This window comes from Propithecus coquereli, unplaced genomic scaffold (assembly GCF_000956105.1).
Source record: "Propithecus coquereli isolate 6110/MARCELLA unplaced genomic scaffold, Pcoq_1.0 Scaffold98, whole genome shotgun sequence".
NCBI classification, from domain to species: domain Eukaryota; kingdom Metazoa; phylum Chordata; class Mammalia; order Primates; family Indriidae; genus Propithecus; species Propithecus coquereli.
The window spans coordinates 6,315,258-6,327,623 of NW_012156173.1; the positions used below are offsets into that span (position 1 = coordinate 6,315,258).

A 12,366-nucleotide genomic window follows, 5' to 3' on the forward strand; every position below is an offset into this window, starting at 1 on the left:
AAAAAAAAAAAAAAAAAGATTTACAAGTCTAACACCCAAGTATTCTGAGAGAAGAGAGGGAATTCCAGAACTCAGAAGGGTGGACAAAATTTGTGGTACCATTTATAAATCACTGAAATTTAAAAATATTTCATATTGATCTTATCCTTTTAAACTTCTATTTTAGAATGCTTTATAATACAGGTTCAAATTAGTACTGTAGAACACATTTTTAATTTATATACATAAATCTATCTATATATCTTTCTACCTACTCTTACGCACCCACCCATGTATCCATCCATCCACCCCCCCAACACACGCACACAGGGTGGAATAGCTTTGCTTCCAATTTTTATTACTGGATAGACTATCGAAACACTTTGGAGGTTTTGCTTTAGAGTACTTACTCCATAAAGCCTTGTTTCACCAACACTACCCCTTTTGTACCTCACTGCCAGCATAGCTGGGGCTGTGTCTAGACCAGTGGTTTCCAAACCTGGCTGTACATCAAAATGATTAGGGAGTTGGATTAAAATCAGATTCCTAGAGGTGGAGTACAGAGGGTTTTTAGGGTTGTGAAAATATTCTGTATGACACTATAATGGTGTATCATACATGTCATCATATATTTGTCCAAATCTAGTAATATACAACACCAAGAGTGAACCCTAATGAAAACTATGCACTTTGCGTGATAATAATGTGTCAATGTAGCTGCATCAATTATCACAAATGTTAGGCTGATACTGGGGGAGGCTGTGAATGTGTAAGGGTAAGAGGGGGATACGGGCCATCTCTGTACCTTCCTCTAAACTTTGCTATTAACCTAAAACTGCTCTAAAAGAATAGTCTTTTTTTTTGTTTTTTTATCAGACTCCTGGGCTTTATCCCTAGCAGATTCTTAGTCACTTGCTATGAGAAGAGGCTCTGAAAGCTGTAATTTTAAAGAGCTCCTTACATTGCTCAATGCACTGGCAGATCTGGGCACCACTGGGTAAAAGGTGACATATGAAAGTATTTTATGGGCACAGATATCTGTACATGGAAATGCAGATTTATTTGGGTCACCTCTATAATTTTTCTTTCTCTTCACATTCAAACATGCTCTTTAAAGACAAGGAAGAAAGTCTTCCTCACTCATAGTAAACATTTTGCTTCGTGTACCATTACTCAGATTACATGCACGGAATAAATGTTATTTTGTTGCCTCGAAAAGACTTAAAAAAAAAAGCTACCATAGTTTTATAAGCACTAAGGAGATATTAGAAATAACAGATGAACAGTAATATAAAATATCCAAGCACTAAATATTTGCAGAGTAATTAAGTATTTCTGACCTGGAACCAGAATGGTAATAGCTGTCTGTACCGCCTTCCGGATGATACTGTCTAAGGCAAACATCCAGTGCGGCTTGATGTTGTGATTCCGGAGAACTTTATTGACCTGGAGACAGAGAGTGACATTTAGCCTACTTTAATTTTTAATTGCAAATAATCTAGCTGATCCAAGCACTTGGACAAAAATAACTAAAAGGTTTCTTCACTGTGAATTACAAAGAATTTCTTTATGTCACCAGAAAACAAATTAAAAATTGCCACTTCAAATTCAAGTTTAGTGATCCCCATGTAAGCAAATAAGTTATTTAAGTGAAAGGTGGTCTGGTTGCATGAGAATGTCACTTCTTTGGGATGCAAAATATGCAGCTTCCAAGCTTTTACGTCATCTGCAGAATGGGGTGGGGAGGGGTCACAGAGGAAGAGGGGGTCCAAGGGGCTTTAAATAAAAATTCAGCATACTCTAGTGATCTGGAAAAGCAGGGAAAGAGAAACATTAGCATTTCTCGCTCCCTACAGGTTTGCTACAGCCCAGGCCTTGTTTCCTTCCCATGGTTGTTCATACCTCTGTAGAGAGGGGAGTAATCTGCTAAAATATTCAGAAACCCTGTTCGTGTTATTTATTTTTAATTTTTTTATCTGCATAATGAAGACACGAAACCTGTTCACATTAAATCTTTGTCGTTAGGATATCTTTTTGTAGTGACTAGTAATGTTTCACATATTAAAATAGACACTGAAATAGATGTATGCACTAAATTTTTGTCTTTTTTTCTTTTTTAAAATTGTAGTAAAATACATACAATTTATCCTCTTAACCATTGTTAAGTGTACAGTTCAGTGGCACTAAGTACATTCACATTGTTGTGCTACCATCACCACCACCCATCTCCAGAACTCTTTTCACCTTGCAAAACTGAAACTCTACATGCATTCTCCCCTCTCCGAAATCTCTGCAAACCACCATTCTACTTTCTGCTTCTATAAATTTGACTACTCTAGGTACCTCAGATAAGTGGAATCACAGTATATGGCCTCTTGTGATTGGCTCATTTCACTTAGCATAACATCCTCAAAGTTCATCCCTGTTGCAGCATGTGTCAGAATTTCCTTCCTTTTCAAGGCTGAATAATATTCCGATGTATATGCATGTGTGTGTGTGTTCGTATATATACACCATGTGCATTACCTTTCTAAAAACAACCATTTATTATAAGGCTAAGACAGGCTCATTTAAAGTTTGCATTAACTCCACTACTTGCTGGTTGACACAGGCCTCTAAGAAAAGAGATGATTTCCCCAACAGGGCTCTGGTTAGAGACCTCAGAGGAAGCTGGAGAGATGATGACCCAGCTGCAAACCCACACCGAGAGCTGGAGCGCCCGTTGCTCATTCCTGTCCTTGGTCCCTCTTCATCAAAATCTCCAGGTGAGAAGGCGGTCAGTTTGAGGACTTCCTCCTACTAGTTGTTCAGAAAGTGAACATTGCTAGGTTCCCACTTATTCTGGGAAATCCATTTAGACTTGAGTTTGTCCTGGTGCCTTCATTTCTTTAAAGGAGGCTTATTTGACTAATGAGCATAACACTTAGTAAACTAGAATATTTCTCTTAAGAGTCAAACACACAAGGTAGAAAAGGGATCCTTTATAACCATGACCTGCTCCTCTTAGCTCTTCAGTACAGTAACTATATAGGGCCCATTCTTTGGGTTCATTCCCATCCTGGACTTTGAGTGAGCAAGAGCTGGGGGTGTGGGGGTGTGTGTGTGTGTGTGTGTGTGTGTGTGTACATGGGTGGATGTCTGACCTGGCCTGCGGCCCAGGATTACAACCAAATAGCTCCCAATCTGGATTCTACAGCAAACTTGCTTTCCAACCTCTAGGCCAGAAGCCAAATGTGTGGGCAAGTACAAATTAGTTCAATCATTTCACTCTATTTACAGATGGCTGGGTTTCCCTAGCTGCAGTATAAGCATACCTTTAGCATTTAATATTAGTGCTAGGCTTTGCCAGTTTCATTTCCTGTGACCTCAGTCAAGTCAGATGGGTTACACAGTGTCTCAGAGAAAACTAGTGGCTGTTGAAAAATTATAATTTGATTTTATTTTTACTTTTTTTTTGAGACAGGGTACTGCTATGTTGCCCAGGCTGGTCTTGAACTCCTGGGCTCAAGGGATGATCCTCCCACCTCACCCCACCAAGTAGTTGAGACTACAGGCACATGACACCCGTGCCCAGCTAATTTGGTTTTAAATTGGGGATCTTTGATGCTCCAAATTTGCAATGTTAAGACACCTTCTATACAGGAGCAATAAATACATTAGGGTTGAATTAATTTTTGGAATTTAAATAAAATTATACTTCCATATTCACAGCATAGTGCTTCCATATTCGCACCACAGACACCGTCAAGAACCCTCTTATTTCAGTCTCCCACACTTTGTAAGGGTCTTCTGGGAGTGGCTTGAGGCTTTTTTGGCACAAAGTTCCACAGATAAGTCTTGTCCAAGAATAACACAGAGAGTTGTGAATCAGGCTTTCAGAAGACTGGCTTCCAGTTTGAGTTGCATAGCAACTCAGTTTTAGAGAGAATTCTCAGCACTCTCTCATTAGATCATGTTGCTTAATAGTCAGTCAGTGATGCTCTGTACTCCAAAGTATATTTCTGGCTAGAACACAGTGTCTATTTATGAAACAAACATGTTTAAAATGTTCTGTATGGAAACCAGAGGAAAACTGAAAACAAAAAAAAAAATACTGCTTTTATTCAGCAGTGACCATTTCAGTCTGTACTGTTAAATTTTTCTCAATGGCCACTAGATGGCATTTCTCAAATAGAATTAGAAAGTGCATGACTGAAGTGTGTTACGTTGCTAAAGTCATCAAAATAAATAGTGACCCAACATAATTTCATAAGAACAAAGTTCAGCCTTGGGAGATGTTTATAAGTTTTGCTATTTTCCATGGTGATTCAGTTTTATGTGTATCTAATTTTGGAGAATGCAAACACACAAAACAAATCTGATACTTAGAAGCACACAGATACATAGGTATCTCTCATTTATCATCCAAAGAGAATACAGTTCATTGGAATTATCAGAGAAAGAAAAGATAAATTATGTTTTATCCTATTTTTCTGACCAAGTTTGTGAGGAAACGCTGGCAAAATATCGTACTTACAGCATCTTGAAAACTGAAGAGCACCACCTGGACTTGGCTAATGCCATGGCTGTCGAAGTCTAGCTCCAATTTCAGCTTCGACAGCGTGGTGGCTATGATTTTTCGGTCAGTGGATCTCACAAATTCTCTGAGGCTTGCAATGAGGGTTGTGATGTGCTCCCATTTTAGTTTAGGTTCTTCAGCCCCCTGTGAATAAAAACCAACAATCCCTCAGTCAATGTGTGCGGGAGACACCAGCCAGGGGCAAACCACCCCCACAGCCCTTTCTGAGAACTGGGCTTCCAAATGCCTCCAGCTAAGGGAAGAAGACCATATTGTGAACCATATGGCTCCTCTTCACACACACATGCCCCAACAAGAAATAATCAGACTTTGAGAGAAAGGGCACCTACCCCATACACTGGTCAGTAGCCATGATACACGGTCAGATACACCGAGCTGTGCCCAAACAGGCTGAGGCAATAAGATTCTTGCTCTCAGACATTTTAATTGGGAACTAAAGAGAGACTTGGGCAATGGCCACAGGATTCTCAGTCTCAAAGTCTGCCCAGAGAGAGAAGTCATAAAATAGGGTCATGAGTATGTCCAATTACAAGGAAGGATGCAGAAGCAATGGCATTGAGAAGGATAATAGGTGTGGAGAGAAGTGGACAGAAACAGAAATGCACACCAAGAGAGCCAATAGCATCAGATCCAGAGAAAAGATGTGCAAAAAGTCCCTTGGAATCATGCTCTAGTTTCAGTCTCTGAGGCTCAGCTAGGCATCATGGTTGGAATTCCTTAAGAATCCACTTCCCTCGCTGCTACGTGTGTCTACCTACAGCCTGTCCCTGGTGTTATACTTCAAATGCTCTTACAGTGTGTCAGTTCCTTGCAACCGAAAGAGACAAACTCCATTCCTTACCCATCAATGAGGCAATTAGTAGTAAGAATGGACCAATGTACCATTTTATATGTTAAACATAGACTATAATACTTAAACAAATGGCTTCTCTCAAATTTTTTTGTTACTTTAGGCAAGGCACATTGCTTATTTAAAGAAAACACAGTAGGATGTTATTTATCCTCATTTAACTTTAAGAAACAACAGGATTTTTATTATGTTCATTTCTATCTCATGTTGCACATTTCTTATTGCATCATTAAAATTAAAATTCCTCAACTGGGCTGTGAAAATTATAATTTGTAGGATTCTATTGAAATAAAAGGGAAATGCACCATCAAGTTCTTTCTCTTAATATGTATTTGGGAGTTCAGTTTCATATATATGTTTTCATGAGAAATGATTATATTGAAAAGCTTGAAAGCTGTTATTAAGGGACTATTTTAAAATCAGACTTGGAATCATTATAAACTTTGTTGTTTCTTTTTTTCTTACCACAAACTAAATTACACCCAAAGTAAAGATTCACAGGCAAAATTATAACACCATGAAAATATGTTCAAGAAGAAAAATGTGAGTTATTCAGAAACTGGAAGCTTCTCTTAGTGAAAAATCAGTTACATGTTTGCCAACAGTTCAAATAGCAAACTTTTTTTTTTTACATTAGCTTTGTTTTCACAACAGAAAAACATGTTGCTTCTGGTTTTCTGATGTGTGTGTCACTGTCCTACAAAGGAATGATCTCTACTCTGGGAACTGTTTTCTGTCCAGGCTATTTTATCCGCTCACGTCACCATTTATTTCTGTTCTCACTCCTGTCTCTCCATGTGAACTCATTCACATGCCTTCGTAAGTGAGCAATGTAGACAGTATTGGGTGAGCCCGACTCAGTGTCAGAGTGACATCTGACAGTGTGCCTATCCTGAGCACTCCTGGTGCCAGTCACCGAATCTTCTGGAAAGGTGCTCTCTAGTCATTATCGTTTAAACTTCCTTAAAAAACTAGGAAGATTTGGGAAGGATGTCACAGATTAAAAGCCTTTTCATCATTTCATGGTTTGAGGACCTGACCAACACCCATATTTTGGTTTTGTTATAAAGCATAGGCATAAATGTAAAGTTGTATCTAGAAATTATTTCTCTCTGGTTGTAGAAAAAATTGAAGATATTATATTAATGTAACTATTATGAGTCTGCTTGACAATGACAACAACAATAATAGTTAACATTTTTGAACATTTTCTGTTATGGTCTAAATCACTCATGATCCCAGTTAATCCTGGTAGCAACCTGATGAGACAGATTCCTCTCTTTTCTAGATGAGGACGCTCAGGCTTGGAGAAGTTAAATAACTTGCCCAAATCGCACAGCCTTTAAGTGATGGAACCAGGCCTCAAACAGAGGCAAATCCAAGCTGAGCCCAAGCTCCTAACCATTATATTCTACTGCCCCGACAGCTGGAATAGCCAGCTGTGAGCTTGGGTCAGGACCTGCTCTGCCACTAAATCACCATGTGATGTCACAGCGTCCTTAACAGCACAGTCAGAAGGAACCTCACTGTTCCTTGACCATGCGCAACCAGTTGTGCAACTGTGATTCTGCTCAGCAGTTTCTGGTACTCACTGGTAGCTTCAGGCCAGGGCACCAAGGCAAGCCCTCTGATGGTTGCTTTTCAGGTTTTCTTTCATTTCCCCTTTTATGGAGAACATTCCTGCATGCTTTAAAAACTAGGAGGTGCCAAACAATTGAATATGATTAACCAATTTCAAAATTTAAGAATTTCAGAACAGGCACAGAAGTGATACTTTTGCCAGGCTCTGTGCTGAAGGTTGGGACTACAACAATGACCAGGACATCCCTGCCCTGATGGAGCTACGGTCCAGCAGGGAGACGAAAGAAAAAGCCCCCAAACAAACTGATGTTTTCTGTACAGAAAAAGCACACCCTTTGGGGATAATTATGAGATTTAGGCAATTCCTAAGAGTTTCTGACCTAAAATCAAGCATCTTAAACTAGTGGTCATAGGAGAGGCCTTCACTCCACAGTGGCAAATGGTGGTTTCCTTTCCTTCCCCTCCCCAGCACCACCAACGCCTCCCCTGCTGTATGTTCCTCCCAGCACTTGTCCACCACCTGGCACACCGGAGAGGCAGGGCAGTGCTGATTAAGAGCACAGACCCTGGAGCCAGACGGCCTGGGTCCAAATCCTGACTCCATCACTTAGGGCTGCGTGACCTTGGCAAGCCACTCAAGGCCTCTGTGCCTCGGTTTCCTCACCTGTAAAATGAGGGCACTAATAAAATGATTACTGTAGTACTATTGTCATGAAGATTAAATGAGCAAATACACATGAAATACTAAAAACAATATCTGGCCCATAGAAAACATTTGCTGTTATTACTATATATGTATATTTACTAATTTTTTTATTGTTTTTCTTCCTCTACTAGAATGTCAACTTCAATGGGATGCGGATGTTTTTGTTTTGCTCACTGTGGTACACCCGGCACACAGAACAGTGCCTGGCAATAGCAGATGCTCATCAAGTATTTGCTGAATGAATGAATGAACTTCAAGTGCTGCCCAGCTGCTCCCTCCATCTAACTTGATTCCTCCTCTTAGGTCAATCCCTCCTGGTCTCAGTCCCTGAATGCACAGCGAGTGGAAGGAAAGGCCAGAGAGAACTGACAGCTTGGGACTGCTCCGGTCTCTTCCACGTCTCCCACCACCCAGCATCCTTAACACTCACCCTCCCCTACTCAGATGTCCAGCTACCCCTCATCCCAGAGCCCCTTCTTCCTGGGCCTCATAACTACCCAAGGCAGCTTTCCTTTAGGACCCGGGTCAGGGCTTCCCCAGAGAGTGTAGGCGGTGTTCATTTCCGCTCTCCTTGGATGCAGAGGCCCCACTGTGTACATATAACCTTTCAGCTCCTCCTGTGGGATCTAAAGAGGTGGATGTTAGGGAATTCTTAAGGCGACAAGATGTTCAGGCAGGAAAGACAGCAGAGAGGCATAGCAAGGTTCTCAAGGTTCTCAAGACAAAAACAGGCTGAGGCTGTTTGGTAAGAGTTAAGAAAGAGAGAGCCTTGCTACATTGATATCTCAATAAAAGATGAGATCAGATAAAGAGTTGGACGCTGAGACTAAGAACTTGGCCCGACCCCTCCAGCTCCATCCTTTGTGCAGCTGTTTTCCCAGGATAGACGGAAGGAAAAAGCTATGTGCAGTCTGCCATGATCGTGAAGGACAGGAGGTGGCCACGGGAGGGGAAGCAGGTAGATGAGTCCCTGACACCCAGAGAACTAAAAGAGGATGACAAGTATCATGTCATCCTCTTTTATTATGTCTGGGACTGAGCATGTCTGTGGGATCCACAAGAGGCCTGAGCTTCTGCCCCCAGGGGCTTGGAGCTGAAAGAAACTCTGTTTCCCCTGGTGCAGATTTGGGGAGGGGACTCTTCCTCATATCTGTAAGCAGAATCTCAGGGAGCACATTTTCCCAGGTATTATGGACTGAATTGTGTCTCCCAAATTCATATGTTGAAGCCCTAACTCCCAATGTGCCTGTATTTGGAGACAGGACCTTTAAGGGGATAATCAGGGTTAAGTGAGGTCATAAGGGTGGGGCCCTAATCCAACTGGACTGACATCCTCTGGTGTCCACACAAGAAGAGGAAGAGACACCAGGGTGCAAGTGCACAGAGAAAAGGCCACGTGAGGACAGAGAGAAGGCAGCTATCTGCAAGCCAAGGACAGAGTCCTTAGGAGAAACCAAACTTGCCAACACCTTGATCTTGGACTTCCAGCCTTCAGAACTGTGAGAAAATAAATTACTATTGTTGAAGCCACCCGGCCTGTGATATTTTGTTATGGCAGCCTGCTATGGTTTGGATGTGGCTTGTCCTGCCAAAACTCATGTTGAAAATTAATTGCCAGTGTAACAATACTGAGAGGTGATGGGGCCTTTAAAAGGTATCTAAGTCCTGTGGGCTCTGCCTTCATGAATGGATTAACACATCGACTGCCACACTAGAAAAAAATTTTTTCCTTGGGGCCATGGTGTTTTATTAGGAAAATATAATAAAAACTTCAAAAACAAAATAATCCTTTTTAATTTAATGAAAAATATGTTACTTTTTATTGTTTTCTGTGTGTGAGTTATATGCAACTTGAAAAATAGTTCTTGTGGCTCCCAAGGTGAAGAGATGTGTGAGTTACATTTAATTCATGAGGCTCCATGCTCAAAACTAGCCTGAGTTAAATACAACTCACACAGCAGTTAATGTGTTAATACAGTTCTCCCGAGACTGGGCTAGTTCTCAGGACAGTAGGTTGTCATAAAGCTGCTCAGCTCCCTCCGTCCCTCTCTCTTTTTCCATACAAGCCTCCTTGCTCTTCCAATTTCCATGAGTTGAAGCAGCACGAGGCCTTCACCAGACCGGCTACTCAATCTTGGACTTCCCAGGCTCCAGAACTATGAGCCAAAATAAACTTTTTCTTAATTTTTTTTTTTCATGATGATTGCTAAGAAACCTCTTCTCTTTATAAGTTATCCAGTCTCAGGTATTCCATTACAGCAACGGAACAGGACTAAGACGCAGCCCTAGCAAACCAACACACCAGGGAACAACAGTTCACTGGCGAGCTTAGCTTTTTCACAGTACATATGGCCTTCTAACATGCTGTATAAAGCAGATCCTCGAATAACACTGTTTCATTCAATATTGTTTCATTATAATGTTGATGAGAAAAAAATCATTGATTCCTGGTGGGAGCCACTGTCCATGTGGAGTTTGCACATTCTCCCCATACCTGTATGTGTTTTCTTGGGTACTCTAGTTTCCTCCTATATCCCCAAATCTACGCACGTTTGGTGTGTCTAACTTCTTCCAGTCTGAGTGAGTGTGAGTATATGGGTGTGTGCGCCCTGCGATGAGATGGTGTCCTGTCCAGAGTTGGTGCCTTTCTGGCGCCCTGAGCTGCCGGGGATAAGCTCAGCCACCCGCAATGCTGAACTGGGATAAGTGGGTCAATAAGGATCTTACTTGTTTTCATTCATCTTTCTTAAACATATGTAGAGCTCACATTCATTTCAGTGGTTAATATCGTAAGTGTTTTGGTCTTTATTTAGGAGTTTGCTAATGTTTTCGTGACCAGAAATATGCCGTAGGAACTGAACTTTCATATCAATTAGCCTAGGGTAAAATTCGTTTCCTTACACCTCCTTTTGCTTAAAGTTGCAGTTTCTAAGATAACCTGTGGGCCACGCCAAGCGAGGACTTACTGTAATGTACTTATCATTGCCCGTCACCCTCCGTGTAAACGTAGCCTCACAAGCTCAGGGTTTCTGTTGTATTTGCTGATGTTTCCCAAATGCTCAGAGGAGAAGGTGGCAGGTATCTGAGAATTAGCAATTCACGTGGCTAAATGTGTGTTTATTGACTGGATAAACAAATGAATGACAGGTAAAAGAGGCCTGTAGGGACTAAGTGGGACCTCATCAACATGAAAAATTTGCTTCTGAACTTAAAAAGCAGCTCATGTTAAAAATGCAGTGTCTACATTAGAGATTGGCTTTCCTTTTTCCCCTAGAGTAGGTGTGTTTTGTCATCACAAGCACAACGGCTTCCTTATGCCTCCACATCATGCTACAGTGCCAGGCGGTTATGACACAGGTAAAATACGTCAGCTCTGGGAAATGAAGCACCCGTGAGAGGTCTTACCTGAGCTAAGGATTCCATTAGGTTTCTCACAATTTTGTCTTGGTCTTCCGTCAGGATCCTGTGAAGCGTGGCCCGCCTTTCACTGTCCTTCCTCAGCATAAAGAATCCGGAATCTTTTTCTTCAGGGGAAGGGGGTGCACTGTGATCTTCAAAATTTTCATCTGGAATGCTGAAATAATTTATGCAGCATAAATCACAATCTCCTTTATAAAGTAACACATTTAACAACATACTTCTTTCACATATAGTCAGTCAGGATTTTACCCTAAAAAGAGTGTCCGAATTCCTTTTACATCTCTTTCTCCGCAGGATTTGGCTCTTGTTTTGAAAGAGAAGGGGTCCACCTTTAACTCCGTGTCGGGTGAGACTGAGCCATACTCACTGCTGCTGCTGGTATCCTCCACCAGGACGGGTACCGGCAAGGATATACTCCTGAGATACTCTGCTGTGATGAGAGGACCAAAAAGAGAATCCATGCTTTTAAAAACTTACACAAACTGAAATACCTGCTGAAAGAGGCCTATGTTCTTTGTCCAATATGTTTGCGGTCCCCAACCCCTGGGCTGAGGACCGGTACCAGCTTGTGGCTTATTAGGAACCAGGCCACACAGCAGGAGCTGAGCGGTGGGTGAGTGAATGAAGCTTCATCTGTATTTACAGCTGCTCCCCATCACTCACGTCACTGCCTGAGCTTCGCCTCTGGTCAGATCAGCGGTGGCATTAGATTCTCACAGGAGCACAAACCCTCCTGTAAACTGCTCGTGAGGGATCTAGGCTGCACACGCCTTATGAGAATGTAATGCCTGATGACCTGAGGTGGAGCTGAGGTGGTGATGTTAGCACTGGGGAGCGGCTGCAAATACAGATTATCATTAGCATATCATTAGCAGAGAGGTTAATAATGTAATAATAATAGAAATAAAGTACACAATAAATGTAATGCACTTGAATCATCCTGAAACCATCCTGCTTCTGGTCCATGGAAAAATTGTCTTCCATGAAACTGGTCCCTGGTGCCATAAAGGTTGGGGACCACTACAATGTCATTGCAATGAGCAGCATAATTACACCACACAAGGAGCTGGTCGTGTGACTATGACTGGCTCCCTTGCTCAGTATAACCCATGCAGGGGGGCAGCCAGGAAAGGGCCTCCTGGGCCCCAAAAGGAATATCTCAGGGGTGTAAAACAGTAAGGAAGCATCAGGCTCAGTGGGTCCTAGGTTCTGACCCCCTCATTTCTATAGACTATTTATTATTTTTATTTA

General features: G+C 41.7%; 1 protein-coding gene across 1 annotated transcript in view; it reads right to left on the reverse strand.

Moving 5' to 3' along the window:
- The window catches only part of MAP3K5 (mitogen-activated protein kinase kinase kinase 5), a 223,398-nt gene that overhangs the window by 16,675 nt on the left and 194,357 nt on the right, over positions 1-12,366 (reverse strand). The window contains exons 21-24 of the mRNA XM_012665176.1: positions 11,365-11,545; positions 11,101-11,269; positions 4,496-4,681; positions 1,320-1,425 (exon numbers count right to left, since the gene is read on the reverse strand). Of these exons, the coding sequence (XP_012520630.1) occupies positions 1,320-1,425; positions 4,496-4,681; positions 11,101-11,269; positions 11,365-11,545 (642 nt within the window). The remainder of the gene's footprint in view (positions 1-1,319; positions 1,426-4,495; positions 4,682-11,100; positions 11,270-11,364; positions 11,546-12,366) is intronic.